Here is a 23,153-nt window from a genome sequence, read left to right on the forward strand (position 1 = left end):
CTGGAGCAATGGTGACTAGCCACAGCCCACACTGGTCCCTAGGACATCCTGATAGCAATGGTGACTAGCCACAGCCCACACTGGTCCCTAGGACATCCTGGAGCAATGGTGACTAGCCACAGCCCACACTGGTCCCTAGCACATCCTGGAGCAATGGTGGCTAGCCACAGCCCACACTGGTCCCTAGCACATCCTGATAGCAATGGTGACTAGCCACAGCCCACACTGGTCCCTAGGACATCCTGATAGCAATGGTGACTAGCCACAGTCCGCACTGGTCCCTAGGACATCCTGGAGCAATGGTGACTAGCCACAGCCCACACTGGTCCCTAGCACATCCTGATAGCAATGGTGACTAGCCACAGTCCGCACTGGTCCCTAGGACATCCTGGAGCAATGGTGACTAGCCACAGCCCACACTGGTCCCTAGCACATCCTGATAGCAATGGTGACTAGCCACAGCCCACACTGGTCCCTAGGACATCCTGGAGCAATGGTGGCTAGCCACAGCCCACACTGGTCCCTAGGACATCCTGGAGCAATGGTGACTAGCCACAGCCCACACTGGTCCCTAGCACATCCTGGAGCAATGGTGACTAGCCACAGCCCACACTGGTCCCTAGGACATCCTGATAGCAATGGTGACTAGCCACAGCCCACACTGGTCCCTAGGACATCCTGGAGCAATGGTGACTAGCCACAGCCTACACTGGTCCCTAGGACATCCTGGAGCAATGGTGGCTAGCCACAGCCCACACTGGTCCCTAGCACATCCTGATAGCAATGGTGACTAGCCACAGCCCACACTGGTCCCTAGGACATCCTGGAGCAATGGTGACTAGCCACAGTCCACACTGGTCCCTAGCACATCCTGGAGCAATGGTGACTAGCCACAGCCCACACTGGTTCCTAGGACATCCTGATAGCAATGGTGACTAGCCACAGCCCACACTGGTCCCTAGGACATCCTGATAGCAATGGTGGCTAGCCACAGCCCACACTGGTCCCTAGGACATCCTGGAGCAATGGTGACTAGTCACAGCCCACACTGGTCCCTAGGACATCCCTATAGAAAGCCGCTCAACCGGCCCCCCTTCAAGAGTGCACATCACAGACAGGAGAGGGTTTGTGCTGTGGCCGTGTTAGAGGAGAGGATGGTCTGCAGCAGAGGCCAGGCCTGCTGTTCACCAGCTCCCTCTGGAGTTGCGCCTAGCACTGTGAGTGGGGTCCTCCTCCATCCTCCCAGGTATCCACCCTGCTGCCCTCTCACAGGGACCCCTGAGCAGGGCCTCATGTTCCCAAGGAACCTCATGTGCAAAGGGGCTAGTTCCCAGCCAGGGTAGAGAGGGCCCAGGTGACTCTTGGCAGGGCCGCCATCTCCACCCCAGCATCCATGGACACCCCTCCCTGCCTGCCAAGTCGCCCCCCCTGAACTCCTTGGGTGGACGAGTGAGTCCTCTGTGACCCCTCTCATGGCCCCTCTGCTTTGAGCTCCCTCATATGTCCCTCCGGCCTGCCCCTAAGAGTCTCGGCTCCTGTCCTCTGTCCTGGCAAGGCGGAGCAGAGCCTGCTACCAACGCTGCAGGTGGGGCTCCCACCCTCCTCCCACCCTCCTCCCACCTCGGCGGCCAGCCTGAGCCCCTTCTCCCCCTCCTCCAGCACAGTCCCACTCCTGCAGCCACCCAGGCACGTGGTGTGCTATCCGTCCCCACCAGCGACCCCCAGGGGCTGCTTGGTCAAGGGGAGAGAGTTAACGTCAAACCCCATGTGGCTGGTCAGAGCCTCAGGTGGTCACACTCTCCAGCCTAGACATCTGGGCACTAAAAACAAAGGCAGGGCTCTGTGCAGGGGGCCTGGAGAGCCACCGGGGCAGCGCACTCCTGTGGCCACCGCTCACCTGCACAGTGAGCTCTGGGCTGCGGGTGGGAACACAAACACTCGCCTCTGAAATACTGGTCCTGGCGGGCACAACCCAGCCAGGGGATGCCCTCCCGTCCACCCTCCCCAGAGCCTGGAAGACAGTGAAGAGGAAGCTGGGCCCCAGGTTCCACGTCCTGTGCACACAGATGCTTGCCTAGTTCTGGAAGTGGCTGCCCAGCTGCCATGGGAGTCTCCAGTGGTGCATGGCTCCTCTGCTCAGGCCCTTTGGCTGATGTGCCTGTTCCTCAAGGCTTTCTGAGCCCCCAAAAAGGCACCCCCAGCTCAGCATGGACACCCTGCCTGGCACCCCAATCCCTGCAAACGCACATTTCCTCTTCCACGATGGTCCTGGTGGCCGTTCCCCCATGCAACTGTGAGGGCTCCAGGGGTGAGCCATGCCTCCCGAGAGGAATAGCTGCCAGGACCTGTTTGGTTCAGAGACCCCACTGTGCCCTCCCTGTCACTCATGAGACCCTAACCAAGGTGGCAATGCTCAAATTCCTTCCAAGAGGAGCTACTGGTCCCCCAGGGGTCAGCTGCCCAGTCCCACTCACACGCTGCCTGGGGCCTGACTGTGGCTGCCAGAGGCAAGAAGGATTCAGGAGGCCAGGACCCCAGCCACATGAAGAGTGTGGCCCAAGTCCCTGCTCTCAGCTCCCGGATGAGGTCAGTACCCGATCCCTCACAAAGGAAAATCCAACCAGCACCAATAGCCTCGAGAGCCCACAAGGGAGAGGCACGGCGGCTCCGGGCACAGGTGCTCGAGTGTGCAGAGGTGTGCCTGTGCACCTGCAAGTGCCCTGCTGTGGGCGCAAGAGCGTGCACGCGTATGGTGTGTGCAGGTGTGTGTGCGCCGTGGGTGGTGTGCAGGCGCAGGCATGCCGGTGTGTGCACAGGCCTACGTGTGTGGGCATGTGCGTGGGTGCACCTCTGTGTGTCCAGACCTCATGCTCTGGGCCCCTCACCGGACCCCAGGCTGGCTGTTGGAGCACCTGCTGGCATCGGAGGTCTCACCTTTTTGGCCTCTGCTTTGTGTCTATGTTTCCCAGATGGGGACAGTGTGGAGATGGTGAAGTCGTTGGGGTCCTCACAGTCACGTATCTTGGACTCCTTGATTAGAGAGTCCAGCTTCCTCTTAGCGATGTTTTCCACGCGCTTCCGATTGGTAGAGGCCTGAAAGAGCCAGAGGCCAGCCCCTTGCTTGACTGGCCCAGCACCCCTACTACCTGTCCCCAGCTCACAGAGGCTGTGATTTGTCTGTCTGGGGCCCACCTGCAAACAGCAGGGAGCAGAGCTGGGACCCAGGCCCATCTGATTCCTCAGGGTACAGACTGCCTGGGGGCGGGGGCACAGCAGGTAGATGCTCCCGGTGCCCCGTCCAGGGGGCTCAGGGGAGCAGGTCCGAGCCCCTGGTGGGCAACGCAGGATCCGGAACCCCACACAGGCTCCACACACCTTGAGGAGGTGGACAGGGGCCGGGAGCAGACTCCAAAGGAGCCTCAGGGCTGGTCAGGTGCCTTTCCCTACCAGGGCACCCCAGCATGGCCCTGATGCACTCGGACGCCTCGAGGAAGCCTGGCTGGAGTGGGCGCCAAGTGGACACACCATCGCAGTGTGGCCCAGAGCAGGAAGAATTCTGCTGCCTCGGGCTTCCTGAAACAATGAGCCTCGTGGGCAGGAAGCCGCTATGTTCCCTTCCGATGGCCCTGGGGGGAAGTTGTCCCTGCCTCACAGCAACCACAGCGCGGAGCGAGCAGAGCGGAGGAGAGATGCCAATCACGGAGCCCAGCCCTGCACAGCCAAGCTCCCCATGGACCCTCAGCTCCCTCTGCAGCTCCTAGGCCCAGTGGCCAAGCCAGCTGCAGTACAAGGAGACAGAAGTGCTCTGTGGAGGGGCCAGGCAGGACCCCACAGGGCCAGGCAGGCTTGTCTTACAGGGGCTCTTGGCACTGGGGTTGGCACTGCTCAGAGTGGGGCCAGTGTTGGGCGTGGGGGTGAGCAGGACCACTGGCCACCGGAGTCCTGCTTGGCAGGTGGGGTAGGAATGGTGTGGAGCCTGGAGGGAGCCCTTGCGCCCTCATGCTGCACCCACCTGCTGAGGAGCCAAGAAGGCTGGAGGGGGGTAGTGGATTGCACCCCATGCCCACTCAGAAATGGGGACCCAAACAGGACCCCGGCAGGTGTGCAGTGGCCCAGCTGGGAACATGGTTTCGTGCTTCTCCCTGGGAGGCCGTGGCAGGCAGAGAGGCCCCGCAGGCAGGCAGCTGTGCGTGGCCTGTTGGCATCGCCCGTGGCCCCTCCCAGTGCCTGCGCTCCGCCCGGGTCACTCACGTCCCCGTTGAGGAACTTGCAGTCCTCGTCGATCTCATCGGCACTGTCTTCGTCAGACACCTCGCCCGCCTCTGCATCCTCACTGATGTGGGCTGGGAGTTTCTTCCCCTGGGGGAGGAGGGGAGGGGGCACCCTGAAGGGAGTACAGAAGCTGGCACCTGCACCCTCGGGCAGCAGCCAGCGAGGGTAGGGAGCACCTCTCGAGTTCTGGGGACCGCAGACCAGGGGGCAGGGGCCAGCCAAGTCACCTCCTGCAGCAGCAGCAGCATAGAAGGAAACACTCCACGCAGGTGAGGTCCTGACGCGGATCGGCACCACGTCAGGGGCATGGTCTCCCCAGACAGGCCTGCAGGGGTGAGATGCCCCAGCCTGCCCGAGGGCAGAGGCCTGGTGTGGCGTGGTCTCAGACAGCTCACCTTCACCAGGATCTTGCCCTTGAGCATCTGGGGAGAAGGAAGCTTGGTGGCATCCTCGCTGCTCACTGATGACAGGTCTAGCTTGTCTCCGAGGATGTCAGTCAGATACTGGGCCATCTTCTTCTGCTGGACAACACTACAGTGGTTCTCGATGGACAGGATCACCGGGTACCTGTGGCCCCAGTGCAAGAGGAGCGTGCTCTGAGGCCAGGACCCAGGGGAGGGGAGGCCTGAGGCGTCTCTGCCACTGATGGGTCTGCGGCTGCTTCCCGATATGGCCCAACCAGGAGGATGGCAAGTTCGAAGCCACCCTCAGCAACTGCACAAGGTCCTAAGCAACTTAACAAGACCCTGTCTCAAAATTTTCAAAAACAAGTGGGGGGTAGAGCTTGGGATGTGACTCAGCGGTTAAGCACCGCGGGTTCAATCCCCAGTACCAAAAAAAAAAAGATGCAACCCACCCAAAGTTTGAAAAACCAGTGAGTGGGTAGAGAAGGAGCTGGAGATTTTAGGAACAAAAAAAGAAGTCGGGAGGAGCTGCTTTCCCCAGTTAGAAAAATAAATAAATAAAGGCAATTAGAAACTCCAGGAAAACAAAAGGAAACATTTGAAAAAGTCATAGGTTAAAAATAAATTGGGCTGAACAATGCAGAACAAAGCCTAGACTGCAAGAAACACAACCCTTTGACCTAGATACTGGAGGCACTTGGCTGTGGATGGCCCTGAGGTCCTGACATGGCCCCATAAAGGAGGAGACGCCAGCCTGGCACACGTCAACTGGTGGACAGGGCTGTTGCCAGCACAGTGCAGAGCTTGGGACTTTCCAGGATAAGCCCTTTGGCTGTTTACTTTTAGCCATTTTTTACTTACATTCTACCAAAGGCAATCATGATCCTTCTGGTTCCTGCCAAGAGGGCACGAACCAGAGCAAGAGACGGGCAGGGGTGAATGTGGACACACAGGGACCCGGGAAAGCGCTCGCCTACCCTTCAGGGAAGAAGCCTGAGGCCTGGGGAGGGAGCTGCAGAGACAACTGGTCCGGTCACCTGCCCTGCAGCATCCTCCTTGCCTACAGTCCCTGGGGCCCAGCCACCCCCAAAGGCCTCGCTGCTGTGCGCCCTGCAGCTGGGCATGGAGCGTGGGCCAGCCGTCCTCAGGGCCACACCACTCCCGCTTCCCTCCTCCACTCAATTAGTCCTTCCTCGCCTGAGCCCTGTGGCCAGGACTGGCGGGCAGCTCCGATGGCAGGGAGGCCGTCTTCTATTTCCAGAAACTAAATTGGATTTTCCTCAATGGTTTCTGCAGCCACCGCTGAGTGACAGCAAATTTAGCTTGGACACAGTGTGGTTTCTCAGCCACCACAGCAGAGAGCTGTGACCAGGGGCTGCCGCCCGCGCATGCGGACAGGCTGCGGTCACACGTGCCCTGGGCAGCCTCGGCCTGCACACACCCGCCAGCTCTCTCCCCAGACCTGTGACCCTACTCAGTTCCCTGTCCCACCCCTTTCCCCCTCAAAGAGAGACCCCAAAACAAGACCTGCCTCTAGGTTCCTTCGGCCCCTGGCCCTAGAGTTCCTCCCCTGCCCACGGCCGGCTCAGCCCCCAAGGCCCGGCCACTCACTCGTTCTTCACGAAGGCGTATTTGTTGATGGTCTCAATGACGTCTTTGAAGAGGATCTTGGAGGTCAGAGTGTAGCCGTGGTGCACAATGGGCTCCCCGTCAGGCCCATCCCAGCAGTCCACTGTGGCAGGCAGACCTGGTCAGCCCTGGGGCTCCGCCACCGAGCAGGGTGGGCTGTTCTTAGACTCCAGCCCCCACCCAAGACCCCGTGGGTGGCCTGGCCGCGGAGGGCAGGTGCGGGGCTCACCCTCCACACAGCGGCAGCCGGCCTGCAGGACCCAGGCGTACATGTCCACCCGGGACTGGGACATGAGCTGGTCGCCCACCAGGTAGGTGTTGTGGGAGGAGGTGATGAAGTAGTGGCTCAGTGGCCGGGTCATGTCCTGGTGCACGCCGTGGTGCTCTGGGTTGAAGATGTCACCCGCCGGGCTCCGCGTGTAGTTGGTGAAGCCTGCGGTCACGCGGTGCCGGGTGAGGGGTCAGCCGCCACCAGGCCCACCTCAGCACCTCCCGCCTGCCTCAGGGACCCACAGCCACCACCCAGGCCTGCAGGCTGCCCCCCACGGCTCCTCCTCCTGGTGCCCTGGACTGGGCAATGCCCACTCACCGTCGATGCCCAGCACCCCCTTGCTCTTGTTCTCTGGGCAGGGTTCAAATTGCTCGATGATGTCCCGGCAGCTCTCGAGCGTCACTCCCTTCATCTAGGCCAGAGTGGGGCATGAGCCCAGGCTAGCCCCTCACTAGTCTGGGATACCCTGAGGCAGCGCTCCCTTCTGCACACCACCATCGCCACCACCCCTGCCCCCATTTCTGGTCACACCAGGCCTGACCACAACAGGGCTAACAGGCATGGGCTGGAGACAAACCCAGGGTCACACTGCCTGGGAGTCAGTGGCCAAAGGACAAGGGGGTCACATGGTTTGAAGAGCTTTCTGACAGGGCTCTTCCAGAAGGGGAGGGGTCTTTGCCTGTGGCCGGTGGCCTTTGTGGAGCCAAGGCCGGTGCGGGCAGCACAGGAGAGGGAGGACACGTGCCACCTGCCGGAGCCTGTGGGCACGGGTTGCATGTCTTCCCTGGCCTCCTCCAGCCAAGTCCCTGCCCGGTGACCCTCCTGGGAGGGCTGAGCAACACACCCAGCCCAGGGAAGCCCCAGCACTGAAGCCGAGTGACCTCCAGAGCCTGCGTGGTCAAGACCGGGGGTCTCCCACCAGGACAGCCCAGGGAGCTTCCAGGAAGTCCCCAGGAGCCATGAGCCAGTGGGGAGTGGGCACAGTGGGGTCAGAGCGCTGAGCCAGGCATGGCCCTGGGAGAAGCCCAGTCAGCAGCTGGGCCAAGGGCCCAAACCACCTGCCCAGAGGACAGAGGGCCCCAGGCTACGGGGAAAGTTCTGGAAAGTCTGGAGCAAAGGTCAGGGAGAGGTCGGTTCTGTCCATCCCCATCTGGGTCAGTCCTGCCCCTCTGCTTCCATGTGCTGGTACCAGGACAGAGGGCCTGCTGTCCAGGGTCACATCCCACAGCCTCATACCAACACTACCCACAGTGGCCAGGCAAGGGAACAGGTCACCCAGGACAGCAGGACCTAGCCCCAGGAGCTGGCCTCTCTGTCCTGGATAAGACCTCCAGTGTCTTGCAGGAGGATGGGAAAGGTGTCAGATGTGGTCTCCACAGGATGGAGCCCAGCAAATAGTGAGGTGGGAGGAGAAGCTGGGACCACAGGCTCCGGGCAGCCCCTAAGGCTGGCCTGGGCTGGGGGAAGCTTTGTAGGGGTTGCAGTAGGGTAACAACAGCAGCGGAGGTGGGGTACCCTGGATAAAGCCCCACAGGCCAGCCTGGGGTTCCCTCCGCTGCTCTGCCACCCCGCCACCACACTCCCTGGGCAGCAGCCTGTGGCCCATTGCCATCAACCTGACTCCAAGCACATGGCTAGGCAGAGCCGTCCCAGGCGGAGTGCTGGGCCCTAAGGCTGGCCCCACACTGCCCTCCTCCCTGAGAGGGCCTCCCAGGGTCCCAGGAAAGTAGGTCCAGGAGGTTGGTCCTCACAGTGCCCTGGCCACCTGGAGGGCCCCACACAGTATGAGCCCCTCCCACAGAGCACTCTGCTCCATAGGGCTGGGCCTACAGGTCCCGCCACCAAGAGCTAGCAGTATCTGACCCCAGCCATGGCCTGGGACAGGAGACCCGACACTGGGGCAGCTCCCAGGGACAACTCTGCTTTGGTATGGGCCTCTTAGTTTGGACAGATTACCTGGGTCAACACAGAGGTAGCAACAGGGCATCTGGTCTTTTGGGACAAACAGGTGTATACAGTCGACCATGGGTCCAGAGCCAGCCAGGCCCCTGTGGCTGACCACTATGGCTAAGGGGCAGTTCAAAAGGCTGGGCCACAAATCCCTAGTCCACAAGATGCCCAACAGGAAATGGGACAAGCTATGGGCATACTCTGGAGGCTTGGGGTGTCCATGGTCAGGACAGAGCTGGTCAGAGGCCTCCCACCCACCTGGCAGCCCCTGGAAAACAGAAACTGAAGCCAATTTGGGGGTCCAACTGCTGGGCTGTCCTCAGGCCCAGGACACTGAGTGGGAGCTGAGGGCCGGGCCAGGCAGCCAGCCACAGGGCTCGGGCCCAGCCTCACCTTCTGCTCCACCTCCAGGAAGCGCTGCAGGTCGGCAGCATCCAGGTGGTCCTTGTGGTTGCTGTAGGTCAGCATGAGGAGGTAGAGGTCCCGGCGGGTGGACATCATCTTGTAGAAAGCACAGAACTCCTCAAAGCCCAGCGTTCCCTGGTGGTCATCTGTGTCCGCTTCCTACGAGGCAAGCCCCTGCTTCCTACTCCTCAGTCCAGCCCATCGCTAGCCCAGCCTCCCTTCCTCCCCGGCCTGCAGCACCACCTGAGACCCCCCAGGCACACAGCCCACAAGGTTCTCGGGCTGCCCCTCGAGTCCTGGAAGACAGAGTTCTGACCACCCTCCCTGACTACCTGCCTTGCAGGGTCCACCTGTAAGTCAGCCCCAGTCGCCCCACGCCAGTCACCGCACCCCACACGGGCTAACGCACCCTGGGCTGAGCCCACAGCCTGCAGTTACCGCTGGCTGCCCACTGATGAGAATGCCAGGGCCCCAGGGCCCCAGCAGCGTCCTGGCTCAGGTCTCCAGGGCAGACCTGGAGGACAAGGTATCCCCTCACTGAAAGCTGGGCTGCCCAGAGGAGACCTAAAGCACAACAGCATCTGTGGGGGTCCCCGGAGTGGCCAGAAAGGCCGTGGTGGAAGAGGTCAATTGAGACACTTGTTCCCTGTGGATTGGGGCCCTGCGAAGGCTGGGTGCCCAGGGTCCAGCAGGTGGCCAGGTTGAGTCCACAACCAGCTTGCAGGTGATGGGGCCCTGGCTTGGCACCCAGATCAGCCCTGCCCACCGAGGAGTGCCTGCCCAGTGGTAGTGTCCGGAGCCTGGGGCTGGGGTGGCTCTGGCCAGGTACACACCTGCCTCAGTGCTGGGAGCCCAGGCCATGGCTCGGCCACCCCTCAATCCCAACCCTCCGCTGACCATCTGCCTGAAGGCAGGCTCTGTCCTGTGTCCTGCCACCCCAGGCCTGGGCACACAGGTGCCTGACCAGCAGCACCCAGAGACACTCGGAGGCCTCGGGCCTGCACAAAACTCCCAGGTTCAGCCCTGTGTGAGGTGGAGAGTGCATCCTGGGAGGAAGCGGCACCAAGTCTGCCCCTCAGCCGTGGCTGCCCGCGGCCACCTGGGCAGGTACTCGCACGTGCCCCCAGGGTACCCTGCCCAGAGCCATCAGTGGGTTGAGGGGGTGTGGGTTCTCAGCAGCCCATCCAGGGACCCTCAGGGAGGCCAGGAGGAGCCCAGCCTGGGCACTGAGGGAGCAGGCCAGAGCTCCAGCTTCTAAGCTGGACCAATGAGCATGTCCACAGGTGGGACCAGGAAAGAGGCAGGGCCAACACCAGGGACAACAGCAGGGGCTGGGCGTGCCAGCCCCAGGGTGGCCTTTCCCCATGTGGCCACACAACCTAGTGTGGCCGGAAGTCAGTGCAGGTTCCCTGAGGTCCCCTCTACCCCACGACACTCACCAGTGAGCGCGCAGTCCATCCTCAGTGGGAGGGCTCTGGGGCAGGCCGGCCTGGCTGAGGCTCCTGCCGCTCACTGCTGGCTCTGAGGCCCGGCCTAGACCTGGGTGTGCAGCAGGAGCCCAGTGCCCATGCTGTGTGCCCACACCAAGGCCAGGACAGAGCCCAAGGCCACGTGCTCCAGGGCCCAGCAGGCACAGACAGCACCCAGTGTGTCTGATGCTGAATTGGAGGGCGGCCCTGAATTTGAGACCTGACTGCCCTCACCCAGGACAAATGGACCCATGCACACTGCAGGCCAGAGGCCCCTTTCTGAGAGAGGAGCTGGGCTAGTCACCCACTATTGAGTGACTGTGTCCCAGGGTGGGCATTTCTTACTGCCCACTGGGTGGAGCAGCATGGTCCTAAGTCCAGGCAGGATACCTGCCAGTCATCTGAGCACAGAGCTCCTGTCCCTGAGCAGAGAGTGAAATGCTCTTAAGGGCCTGACCTTGCCCCTCCCCAAAGAGAGGCCTGACCCAGGCCCCAGAGACATTCCCACCCTAGGCAGCGTGGCTAGGGCCACGGGGCCGAGCCAGGCCTCTGGGCCCACGGGCGCTCTGGGCAGCTAGGCCCAGGTGAGTGCTGGCCACCCCACATTCCAGCATCCTTGGAGTCAGTGACATTATGTTGAAGCCTAACCAGTCTCTTCTCTGATCAGGCAGCTCCAGACAGCTGGAACTAACAGCAAGATTTTCCTTACAACCTAATTGATGCTGGTTGTCAGGACCTGAGCCTGACCGGAGCCAGTTCCCCTCCCGTGGCTCCAACACCACAGAGGCTGCTGCACAGACGGTGGGAGGCCAAGTGCTCGGGCGCTGGGGTCATCTCTGGCTGACTGACCATCGTGGACAAGGGCCAGTGGGGTCTGAGGCCGCAGTTGCTCCTCTCCAAAGCCCTGCGGCAGGCCCCACCTACCCACCCCCTGCCAGCCCAGCTTGAAGTCTGTCCCCTCCCCAGGGCTTCCTCCGAGACTCTGGTGGAGCCAGGGCACGGCCAGGCCTGGAGCTGCATGGAGGGACCCTGGCACCCCATGAGTGCCCAAAGCCCAGGCTCCTCACGGCAGGGTGGGCAAGCAGGGGCTACCAGAGCTCCACCCCAGAGAATCTCAGGACCTCGGACCCTCTCACACAGGCCCCTCCAGCAAGGGCCGGCCACCCTCCTCCTGCGAGGCTCCCCTGGGGTACTGTGCTGGTCCCAGGTGTAGCCGCACCTTGAGGAAGGAACTGCCGCCTAGAGCTGCCCCCAGAGGCTGTCCCCAGGCAGGCAGTGGAAGGGGTTGCCCATGCCAGACATAAGCCGTCCTCCAGCCCCACTGCCCAGGCCATCTCTGTCCCCAAGGGGCCTCCACAGTCCTTGGTGGGCAGTCAGACAGCACCAGCCCCTCGCAGACAGCGGCTGTGCTCGCTCCAGCCAGGCATGACCACCTGTCCAGCAGGACAGCACCAGGAGACCGGACGCAGCGGTGCTGACAGGCCAAGAGCACGTGTGCGCACAGGCGTGTTGGGGGCAGGCGTGGTGCTGGACACACAAACCCTCTCCAGCTGCAGTAAAGCAAGGAGGCCGGCGAGGGCCCAGTGCTGGCTCAGCCCGTTCCTGCCCCAAAGCAGGACCTGCTGACAGCAGAGTTCCTCCGCCTGCAGAGGCTCCGGAAAGAGCTAATTACAGACAACAAAGGCCTGCGCTCAGCTGCAGGGTGCACTTCCATAACTCCTGACCAGGCGGTGGGCTGGGCAGCGTGCGCCAGTCAACTAGAGCCTCTGCCGTCAGAGGGGGCCTTGCCTGGCCCCGGTACCCTCACTGAGACCAGGGGATCACGGGGGGCTGGGTGCCCAGAACTGGGGCAGGGCCTGTGTTCTGTGCTCAGCCCCGTCCCCGGGGCTGGCAGAGGCCCGGCTGCCAGGAGCGGCACTGTAGGGCCCGGCCCCCCACACGCCCAGGGTGGCTGGCCCCTTCACCTGCTGAAGACCCTGGTGTGTGGCCCCCAAGTACTGCCCCAGACCCCTCACAACGGCAGCCTCGGGCAGCCCCTGGCGGTGTCCCGCCAGGCCGGAGCGGGTGCCCGGCTCACCCTGAACATCTGCTTGACCCGCTGCCGGGGCAGGTTCACGTTGAGCTTGTGCAGCAGCTGCAGGACCTCCCCGATGCTCAGGCTGCCGTCCCCGTTCTTGTCGGCCTCGTCAAACGTCTGCTTCAGCCACTTTGGCGCTGAGTTAGGGGCCAACACCAGTCCGCAGGCCTGGCCACGCCGCCCAGCCCTGCAGCCGTGGCAGCCAGAAAGGAGGACCAGCCCCCACACCCCTCCCATCTTCCCTTCCTCAAACGTGTGACCCGGCAAGGGGCAGGGACCCCACCCAGGTGGACAGCCAAGGGGTCTGCTCCCGGGGCCTGTCCCTACTCCCAGTGCCCAAGGATATTGGTCCCTGGTGCGCTGGCGGCGGGCCAAGCTGTCCTCATCACTAATGCCAGCCATGAGGTAGCGCAGGCCGGTGACCCAGGTGCGTGCCTCGTCCCCACTGGGCGAGACCAGGTCCAGTGACTCCCGGTGGCTGCCATGGTAGATGCTGAAGCAGCAGTTGGGGTCGAAGCTGCCGTCAGGGTAGCGCTGGAAGATCTCGGACTGCCGCCCCTCGCTCACCTCCTGGATGGAGTCGATGGAGACTGCGGGCGTGTGGGAGGACTCTGGTCATGGCCTTCAGAGGTCTGGCCTTGCACCTGCTCAGAACTGAGCAGCTGGACCTCTGCTCCCAGAGGCAGCCTGGCACCTGCAAAGCCCCCCGCACCCACGGGGCCCCTAGGCCTGCTCAGAAGTCCAAGAGCAGATGAACTTGGCTGAGGACCCCTCTGCCGCTCGGCTCTGACCCTGCGGTCCCCCTCCCTCCTGAGGCACGTTTGGCAGGCTCGGGACTCCACATTAATGGAGCCAGGCAGCAAGGCAGGCAGACAACCCAGCCCACCTGCCAAGCTCAGGACAGCTCCCTTCCCAGCTCTGCAGCTGCCGTAACAATGTGCTGGCCAGCACATGCAGGAGCAGGGCGCAGAGGGTGGCCAGCGGGGTGAGCTGGCACACCCCAGCTCAGGTCCTGTCAGGGTCCATCACCGGCCACAGTGTCCAGGACGCCACAGAGCCCAGCAGCAGAGGAGCTTGGAGGAGCGTTTAGAATCTGTTTCCGTGCCTCCAGCAGGACCTCTCCCAGATGTGCAGGCCACAGGAAGCCCCTCTGGGCACCAGGCACCCTGGGCCCAGCACAGCTGCTGCCCCCACCACCTGCCGCCTGCTGGCCTTTCTCTATTCTCCGGCATGTGGGAGGATATAGGCCCCAGACTTGGCCCAGAGGACAGCTGCCCCATGCTGCTCCTGCCCCACTAGGATCCTTTCAAGGCCAGGGGGGCTCCGGAGGGTAGGCTGGGGGCCCCAGATCAGCCTGCGGGTTCCTGCCCCACCACGCTTCCCCGCAGCCTCCCTGACCTGCGTTGGTCTGCTCCCTGGCTGTCCCGCCTCCTCCTGTTTCTCGGGTGCTCAGCATGGTGGGCAATGGCCACCTCACCATGATAGCAGCTCCTCACCTCAGTTCCCACAGGAAGCCCAGTGCCAGGAACAGGGCCCAGCACAGAGTGGACCCTCCCGACTGTGCTGGGGCTTCTCCTGTCTGTGCAGCCTTGGGGAGGCTCCTCCTCCTGGGGCCCAAGGGATCGTTCATGCTGGCCCCTGGGGTGTGGAGGAGCGGCCCAGTCCAGGACACCCTCCCCATGGTCCCTCCTGGGGCTCTGTGGCAGTGCCCTTGGCAACCACTGGACGGAGGCCCCACCCTGGCACTCCTGGGTCCTGCCCATCAGCAAGGCCAGAGCAGGTGCTGGCTCCCCCGGCCTTGAGGCTCGTGTGTCCCTCCCTACGCAAGCCTGCCACCTCGCCCTCGGAGTGTCCTGATTCTCCCCTCTGCCCCTGCACAAAGCTGGTCAGCTCAGGCGGCCCCTGCAGACCTCTCCCCTAGGGCTGCCACCCAGGCTGCCTGGGCCAGCACTTGGTGCCCAGGCCCCACCCCATGCCTGGCTTGGGTCTCATTCCATTTTCAGGCCACTTTTATCCCCCAGCTGAGCTGCTTGCCCCCCACACCCCAGCTTAGGCACAGGTCCAGAAGCCACGTCCCGGAGCCCTGCCGGGGGGCTGCCCCAGCCCCTTCCGCCCTGCAGTCCAGAGGCCCCTGAGGAACTCCAAAGCCACCTGAGCCTGGCGACACCCTGGGCACAGGGGCTCAGCCCCAGCTGTCCAGTGGCTGCAGCTCTGTCCTCCCGCTTCCCACGCAGCCCACTCACTCTTGGCCTTCTCGTTCTTGCGTGAGGGCCGCCAGCGGAGGCAGGAGCGGTGTTCGTCCAGGTAGTAGAAGCGGACCAGGCCCTTGGAGCTGCCTCGGAGCTTCACCATCTGGGTCCCCTCCTGCATGGCGCTCATGCACCGCTCCACTGGACACGCAAGAGACAGAGACAGACCCACGGGGCTGTGAGGGCCATGGAGACCCACGCCCTGCCCAGACCCCATGAGGACGCCACCTGCCCCCCCATAGAGGGTCAAGGCCGGGTGCGATTCCAGGGAGGACCTGCCCTTTCCTGCTTGGCCACGGCCCATCCTGCAACCACCTGCACAAGTGCTAGCAACAGGCTGGACTTGAGGGGCTGCCGCTCAGACTGAACAAGCACTGAAAGCCCAAAGCTGGGCACACTGCCCAGTGTCCAGCCTGGCTTTCAGGAGCCACTGAGCAGGAGACCCCTGAACTGGGCCTGGGGTCGACCTGGCAGGTGCCACCCCACACCCACAGGCTGCACCTGAGGGCCAGCATCCCCTTCCTGTGGCAGCCCCAGGAACATCCACCTCCCCAGTGGGCAGCAAGGACAACTCCACATGTGTCCACTTCCCAAGGCCACAGAGGAGACCCTGCATGAGGGCACAGATCTGGAGGTCTGAGGTACCAGCCACCTCACTTGTCTGTCCACAGGAAAGGGGCTGAAGGCTGCAGAGGAGTCCAGGTCAGGGTCAGCTGACCTCAGCCCAGGGACAGGTCAGTGCCCGCCCCCGTGCCCTGCACACCTGATTACAGAAAGCCCAGGCCCTAAGAGCTACAGTCTGCTGAGTAGTCAAACCCCATGAGTTGCACATGGTGAGGACCCCAGGTGGGCACTGCAGAGGGCCTGGGCAGCTCCAGCCAGGGGACTTTGAGGAGGAGCTAGTGCTGACTAGAAAGCAAAAGGAAGGCACAGGCACAGGGCGCACAAGGAGAGGGGTGGGGCTCTCAGGGACACTTAGGCAAGGACATGGGTGTGCCTGCTAGGCGCAGCGGGGGCAGGGGACAGACAGGTCCTCAAGGTCACTGCAGGGTTCTGGAGGGTGCAGCTGGTGAGGGCCCCTCTGCCAGCGGAGCAGACTGCAGAGGCAGACAGCCCTGACCATAACCTCTGTGGGCACAGGACATGATACTGGACCTTCCTGGGGCTGCCCAGCAGCTCTCCTCCTCTTGTCCAGTCTCACTGCCCTAGGGGCCATCTTGGCTAGCTCAGCACCGCACCCCACCACACCTAGGAAGAAGGTACCTCCAGAGTGCCAGACCCTCTGGAAGAGTTTTGGAGGACCTGAGGTCCCACCCAGGACATTCCACCAGGTCCCTGGCCCAGCACTGGCCCACCAGTGCGGGTTCAGCCTCTAGGCTCAGGCTGCTCAGAGAGGCTGAGGGGTGAGGCAGCCAACACCACAGGACCCTGCTGATCTCCAGAGGAAAGGGGAGTCACGGGTTGGTGCAGGATGGGATGAGAGACCCCAGGCCTTTCACACCTCCAAGAGCAGCCCCTACTGTCCCAAGGCACCTGGACAATCCCATGGCCCTACGGAACTTGGCCAGTGCTCAGCAGGGAAGCTCTTCCCTGCCTTCTTACCTAGTGGGCCAAGCAATCACCCCAGCCACACCACCACACCCCCTCCGACCCAGAGATGCACATCTGCCAGGCGGGCCACGGCTCCCATGGTCGGCTGGTGACTGATGGCTGGGAGCCAGACGTGCCCAATGATGGCAGGGTGGACGTGGCTCCTGGAGGGCCCTCAGCAGCAGGTCAGGCAGAGGCGCGCTAGGCACAAGGGCTCCTCTGTGCTCCCGTTCTTGCCCCTGCCTCCTCTGCCCCCTCAGAGCCCCCAAGTCCCTCCCAGGGCTGTGCCCAGTCCCTGCGGGCTTTGACCTGACTGCCACCTGCAGTCCCAGAAGGCCCTCAGGCCAGCACACCCACACCCCAGGGCCACCGGAAGAAGCCGCATCCCAGGGGCTGGGGGAGCTGCAGTCCTGGCGCCCCACCCCTGACCAACCCTGCTAATCCTCCTGGATCCAACCCAGCTGTCCAGAGGATTTAGGCCAGGGGAACACCCAGCGGCAAGAGGACACGGGGAAGGCAGCAGGCCGTGCTGGGCCCCGGGCCACAAGCCTCAGCTGAGGACTGAGGGAGGACTGCAGACCAGATGGGGCCTCCCAGGACCCAAAGACACCACCTTACCTGGCCCGGTTCCCATGGGTCCATTCCCAGGGGCATTACCTGCCTACCCTGGGGGCCCGAGGCTGGTGTCTGCTCCTGTCTGTTCCACCCAAGCTCAGACTCCCACACCCCTCGCACTTAGAGGGACCTCCAAGTGGATTCCCGCAGTCCAGAAGAGAGCAGGCCCAGAGGCGGGACAGAAGTAGCAGCAGTGCCCAGTGCCCAGTGCCCAGTGCCCAGCCTCTGCAGCAGCAGGCAGACCTGAGCCACTTGCCAGGCATTCTCCCAGGTCACAAGGTCACCTGTCTGCGCCAGCATAGGCAGGAGAGCGTAGGCCCCTGAGCTGGGTTTTTGACTCCCTCTCTGCCCCCAGCTCCAGGACCCTGGCTGTGCCGCTGCCCAGCCTGACCTTTCCACGCCTACCCAGGCCAGAACCATGGAGGCAGCCTGTTGCCAGGGGCACAGTCATCACCGCATTGTGCCCCTGAGACCAGGCATGCCTGGGCAGGGTGCCCCCTTGGGAGGGGGTCGGGCACCTCAAGGACCCACCTATTCACCAGCCAGCTGGCCAAGGGTCCCAGGGGACCCACAACCTGCCCCAGACAGCCTTCAGGGAAGTCACACACCCCAGGAGCAGAGAGTGTGCAGGGCTGCCCTGAGGCAGAGGAGGGACAATGGGGGCGTCTCCGCTGGCTCCACAGCTCCAGGATCTCCAGCATCTCCCTGGCCAGCTTCCCTGGCCAGGCCCCCCATTACAGGACAGGCCAGCCTGGCCAGGGAAGCTATTATACGACCACAGCACAGCAACCCCCCATGATGAGGACCCTGGGCCTCCTGCCCCAGCCCGCCCTGTGGCCTTGGCCTGCCTGTCCCTGCATCCAGGGCAACAGGAAGCCAGCTACAGAGATCCGAGGTAATCAACTCAAAGCCAAACCCAGAACCCAATTAGGAGCCTTGGCCAGAAGCCCCACCTCATCTGCTGGCTGGAGGTGGGCAGCAGCCTGCCCTTGCTGCTTGAATTGGATTAGGGACTTGTTAACCACTGGGACAGGAGGGCGGTGAGCCCTAGGCCCCTGGAAAGACAAGCTGCAGGAGCCCCCGACAGCATGGCCATCTGGGGAGGGGGCGCCTGGAACCCCCAGGGAGCAGCAGGACCAGAGCCAGGATTAGGAGCAGGCCAAGGACCTGAAGAAGCCAGGGCCGGAGGGGACACCAAGGCTGGGCAGGATGGTGTGGCCCAAACCCAGGGTGCCTGGGGCCACCAGGCGCCTTGCCCTGGGCACAGAGTGGTGCCGCCATCGCCCCCTCTGCCCTATTCCATCCATCGCTCCTATGCCAGGCCACGCACTTCCCACTCACAACCCGCCAGCTCCTCGAACCCAGGAACGCCCCACTCCCCGCTGCCTGCAGGGCTCCCACCCCTGGACGGGATCCTCCCTCGCCTGGGCCTCGCCCCAGCGGGTACTCCTGCCCTGTCTCAGCTCCTGCCTCTGCCCTCCTCCCTCAGGTGGTACCCTGGTTCTTTGCCACTCGCTGGCCCTCCCGCTGTGACCAGGGAGGACTCGGTGCCTGGAAGGGTCTCTGGGAAAGAGCACAGTGAGTGGGCCTGGTCCAAGCTCCTCAGTGCAGGGACAAAGGCCCTGCACCCCAGACTCCCGCCACCTCCTCAGCAGCCCCAGGCTGTAATCCTCCTCTGACCAGGAGACCAAGGCCCAGCTAATCCGCCTGACGCAGGCCTCTGCTGGCGCGGCTCCCTTCACTGCCCTGGGGACCAGGTGACCCTCACCCACCTCTTACACTGGAAGGGACAGACGAACACACCTGCAGCTGCTGAGGGAGCCAGTGCCCCAGGCTGGGGACATGGCAGGGGACATGGCAGGGAAACGCCAGCCCTGGGCAGCTATGTCACTCCAGGGTGTAGCTGAACCAAGACCAGCACAGCCAGAGGCCACTTGCCAGGCCACTGGTCCCTCTGAGATGAAGGCAGGCCTGACCACCCAAGCCAGGGGGCTTGCCGACCCCCAACTCCAGGCACAGAGTGGGAAAGCTGCTCCCAGAAGAGCCAGGTTTGGGGGAGCGAGGACCCCACATTCTCAGAGAGCACCCAGCCATGCCAGAGTCACACTGGGGGCCCAGGCCAGCCACCAAAGAAGCCTCACCCCAGTTGCAGCCTGAGAGCTACCCAGGAGACTCCTGCAGGCCAGCCCCTGTGCCAAGGCCACAGAGGGACTCGGTGGGCCAGGGTCCTTCCCACACCTGGCCTAACCCCCATGACCCTCCACGCACACCCTAGTTCACCCTGCGTGCCCCACATGGGGCACCAGTTGCCCTGAGTACCCACAGTGGGACCTAGTTTCCCACAAGGCCCTGAGCTCAGCCGTGGTCCACACACAGGTGGCCCACTCTCCCACTGAGCCTGGCCCAGGACACTTGGTGCAGACTGGCCCAGCTGTCCTGGGCCACCCCTGAAGCTCAGAGGCTAAGGAAGCAGCCACACTTGGCTGGGCTCACATGGAGGCCAGAGCTGAGCCCAGCCCACCCCAGCCCCCAGTCCAAGCCAGCTGGGGGCTGGCAGCCCTGGTCAGGGAGGCCAGGGTTCTACTGCTGCCCCCCAGGTCCCTCCTCCTTAGGCAGCACCCACCCCTGCTGAGGCTCACATGGCTGCCAAAGCCCCCCAGAGTGACCTTCCCCGAGGGAGCTCCTCGGGCAAGGACTTCCTCAACACAGCACCCAGCAGGCCCTCGCTGGAAAGTCCTTGCAGGAGAGGGAGCCAGTGGTGGACGGGGAGGGGCAAGGCCACGTCGCCTGCTTCAGGGGAGCAGGCGCCCCAGTGCTCCGGCCTCCAGGCTCAGCCAGCTCTAGACCTCTCCTAGAGAACCTGTGTCCAGACGCACAGGGTGGATGGACAGACAGACTGACAGACTGGAAGAGGGGACAGGGAGGGTTCCACGGGCCTCAGGCCCCAGACTGATCCCAAGAGAGGGCGCTGTGACCTCCTCAGCCCCGCCCGGCACCTGCTGAGGCACCTCCATCTCTGTGCTCCAGTGTCCCGCTGATCAGGTGTCCCCTGCAGTCCTGGCTCCTTCCTTCCCAGAACCCGCACCAAACACTCGGCGAGGCCCGAAGGAGGAAGGGGCTGCACTGCTGGGCAGCGGGTGTGGCTCTTCCGTGGTGGAGCTCAGAACTCCACAGGCCTCTGGCTGCACCAGGCTCAGACCTGCGCCTCCCCGGGCACAGCTGGAAAGCCGAGGTCCTCTTACATCCACGCAGGGCGCCGCAGGCTTGTGGCACATGCACACACGTCCCGAGGCCCCTCAGGCCCCACAGCGCTCTTGCAGGAGCCAGGAGCAGGAACCGCACACTTCACCTGCTAGCGAGCGTGTCGGGGCTGGGCACAGGGGCAGTCCTACCCTAGGTGCCCTCTCCAGGACTTCCAGCAGCAGCCCGGCCCACCCAGGCCCAGCGGCCTCCCTATGAGGCCTCTTCATTTTCCTCTTTGCCTTCCTGAAGGCCCCTCAGAGGGGCCCTTCCTGGGTCCGCCTACTCAGAAGGGTCAGCAGTGTGGGACACAGTGGCCGAGGTGACCCTGGCCCTCCCAGGGCCGCTTCTCAATCTTCACATCCAGCTCAGCACGCAGGAGGTGCTCAGGTGGTGCCCAGGGAGGAAGGGAGGCCGGAGGAAGCAGCCGCCTGCCCAGACTGCAGGGCGCCCGTCGGGATGAGCCGGCCCCTGGCCCAGCAGCTCGGGCGGGAGGCATGGGCCCACACACATATGGCCAAGGCAATTTAAACGGCTGAGAGCAGCAGCGCGTCCCCCCGCACGTCCGGGCGCCTCCTCCCCAACTATTTTTACTTCTCAGGGAGTGTGAGTCGGCTCCTCCAGCCCTCCCCAGCAGGACCCCGAGCGCTTGCCAGCCCTCCAGGGGCTCTGGGGAGGACGGTGGAGACAAGGCCATGGCCGGCCTGGAGTCATTTGATGGGGTCAGCCCCAGACAAGCTTGGGGAAGGGACTTCAGGGTCAGGTGCTTTGCTCAGGGGACACACTTTTCCCCAGCAGTGACCTTCCTGCACGGCAGGCAGCTGGCTTCCAGCAGGGTGCTGAGGGCTCTGTGGGGGAGGGAGCCCACCCTGACGGCGCTGCAGCCCAGGAGCAAGGACGGAGCCCTGGGAAGGCTGGCCAGGTCTCACTCTGCCCACCTGGGCAGCTTCTGGCCACCCTGTCCTCTCCCACCCAAGCTCTCAGACCCCAGGGGCAGGCAGGGACAGCGAGCATCCCAGGGAGTGGAAATGGGTCCCCCATGGCTGTCCCTGGCTCACCCTGGCCTGAGCCCCACCTTCCACCCACTCCCAAAGGTCCCTGGGCCTTGTGCAGCCAGCCCTGGCTCCGCTGCTAGACAGAGGGATGGCAGCAACCCACCATCCTTAGCTGCCAGCACTGACTCCAGGCTCCAGCCCCGACTTAGCCCAGGACAAGGGCGAGCAGGGCCTTCCTGTGGTCCACCACCCAACAGGGACCTGGGGACAGGGACACTTTGATGGACACAGGTCCATAGCTCTCCAGTTGTGAAAGTGCTGTCAGTCCTGGGATGGTCCACGCAGTCAGCAGAGGCAGCAATGAACAGGACATTCTCTGAGGCCAGGGGTATCCAATGCCCAGCACCTCCCTGCAGAGAAGGCCCTTCTTATGTAGGTGGCCTCTGGCTGCTGCCCAGACCAGTCCCCTCTGGGCAGTCTTACAGTCTGCCTACTGTGGGCCACAGGGGACGGTGCCTTCAGTCCAGGGAGTCCCCAACATCAGGTCTTCCTCTGACTGTCCAGCAGAGCCCAGGGACACCTTTCAACCCCAGAGTCAAGTCCCAGCCTCAGTGAGAGTCCCCCCAGAGAACGCTCCCCTTCCTGCCCCTCACAGTCCCAGCTGGTGGCATGTGGCAGCTCAGCTCACGGCGGCGGCATTAATCACGTTCGACAGAAGAGGACTCTATTAATAGTCCATTTCACAGCTTCCTGCTCCCGCAGGTGCCCCTCGTTCCTGTGTCCCTGGGGCCCTGTCCCTGACACCAACAACTGGCTTCCTTGAGCCTCAGTTGTCTTCTCACCCTCTGGCAGACCCGGCTGAGCAGATGCACATCCACTTGGACTGGTCTCCCTGAAGACAGGTGCCTGGCCAGCATGGGGGACAGATCCTGGCCCCCCAGTCACTGCCCAGGACACTCCAGGAGGAGCTAGAGAGGGAGTCGTCTTGGGATGGGGCTGTTTTAAACCTGGAAAGTCACCAGATGGAGCCCTTTGTGGGGGGCCTGAAACTCCCAGGGAGTGTCCGCTAGGCTGTGGGCAGAGCCAACCCTCCCCCACCTTCTCCTTACCACCTGGAGCCCAGGCCAGGCAGGAGGAAGGGGAGCAGCTGGCAGAGATGGGCCGCCTAAGGAGGGGCCAGGAAGAGTCCAAGGGGAAAGAAAGCACAGGAGGGCTGAGCACCTTGGGTCAGTGCCCGGCTCCGGGCAATGCCACCGTGCCAGAGCCCAGGCCACCTGGAGGCCAGGGAGCAGCTTCTGGAGAGCCCTGGGCCCTCCACACCTCTGCAGCACTGGCTAGTAGCCTCAGAGGAGGGTGTTCTGGAAACGGAGCCAGCCCTCCCAGGCTGACTTCCTAAAGTTTCCTGGCATCTCATGAAGTCACAAATGCCCGAGTCCCTGGGAGGGGCATGGCTACCAGGCCTAAGCAGGTTGCAGGACCTGCCGCCAGGATAGAGTGGCCTGCAGCCCCCGAGGCAGGATTCCTGCCTGGTTTCCCTCTGGGTGGACCTGGAGGGGCTCCCGGGGGGCCAGCTACTCCTGACACCTGAGCAGCTCCTGTCTCCTGAGGCTGTCCACCCCACAGAAGGCCCTGTCCTAGGGCCTTCGCCTGGCTGATGTGAGGTCCCCGTGCCCGGGGTTGCCCAGGTGGGTGACTTTCCAGGAGCCAGAGAAAACATCCGACCCAGGAATGGGGCCCGCAGCCGCCACCCTGGCCCGCGCGATCCCCACACAGGAAGTCCGTGCAGCCTGCGGAGCGCCCACGTGGGCTGTGCTGGAAGCAGAATCCCAACAGATGCGTCCAGTTACTCAGCCCCTCCTCAGCCCCTCCCAGCCAGCTCTGGTGAACACGGGCACAGCCATGGGGCCCTGGCCTGCAGAGGCCCCCGGCACCCTAATTCTGCCCAGGAGAGGCGCTGCCTGGGGGGGCCAGCCCTGGAGCTCCAGGG

General features: G+C 63.5%; 1 protein-coding gene across 8 annotated transcripts in view; it reads right to left on the minus strand.

Moving 5' to 3' along the window:
* Positions 1-23,153, minus strand: part of Plch2 (phospholipase C eta 2) — a 70,029-nt gene that overhangs the window by 12,547 nt on the left and 34,329 nt on the right. For all 8 annotated transcript variants that reach the window (XR_007109150.1, XR_007109149.1, XR_007109152.1 and 5 more), the window contains 10 exons: positions 14,721-14,867; positions 12,824-13,067; positions 12,478-12,607; positions 8,920-9,090; positions 6,895-6,988; positions 6,535-6,738; positions 6,288-6,408; positions 4,668-4,839; positions 4,252-4,359; positions 2,935-3,093 (listed from right to left, as the gene is read on the minus strand). Coding sequence is in view for 5 of the 8 variants with exons in the window: in XM_047556186.1 (XP_047412142.1) it covers positions 2,935-3,093; positions 4,252-4,359; positions 4,668-4,839; positions 6,288-6,408; positions 6,535-6,738; positions 6,895-6,988; positions 8,920-9,090; positions 12,478-12,607; positions 12,824-13,067; positions 14,721-14,867 (1,550 nt within the window). In the remaining 3 variants the exon portion in view is untranslated. The remainder of the gene's footprint in view (positions 1-2,934; positions 3,094-4,251; positions 4,360-4,667; positions 4,840-6,287; positions 6,409-6,534; positions 6,739-6,894; positions 6,989-8,919; positions 9,091-12,477; positions 12,608-12,823; positions 13,068-14,720; positions 14,868-23,153) is intronic.

Source organism: Sciurus carolinensis, chromosome 1, assembly GCF_902686445.1.
Source record: "Sciurus carolinensis chromosome 1, mSciCar1.2, whole genome shotgun sequence".
Classification (NCBI taxonomy): Eukaryota; Metazoa; Chordata; class Mammalia; order Rodentia; family Sciuridae; genus Sciurus; species Sciurus carolinensis.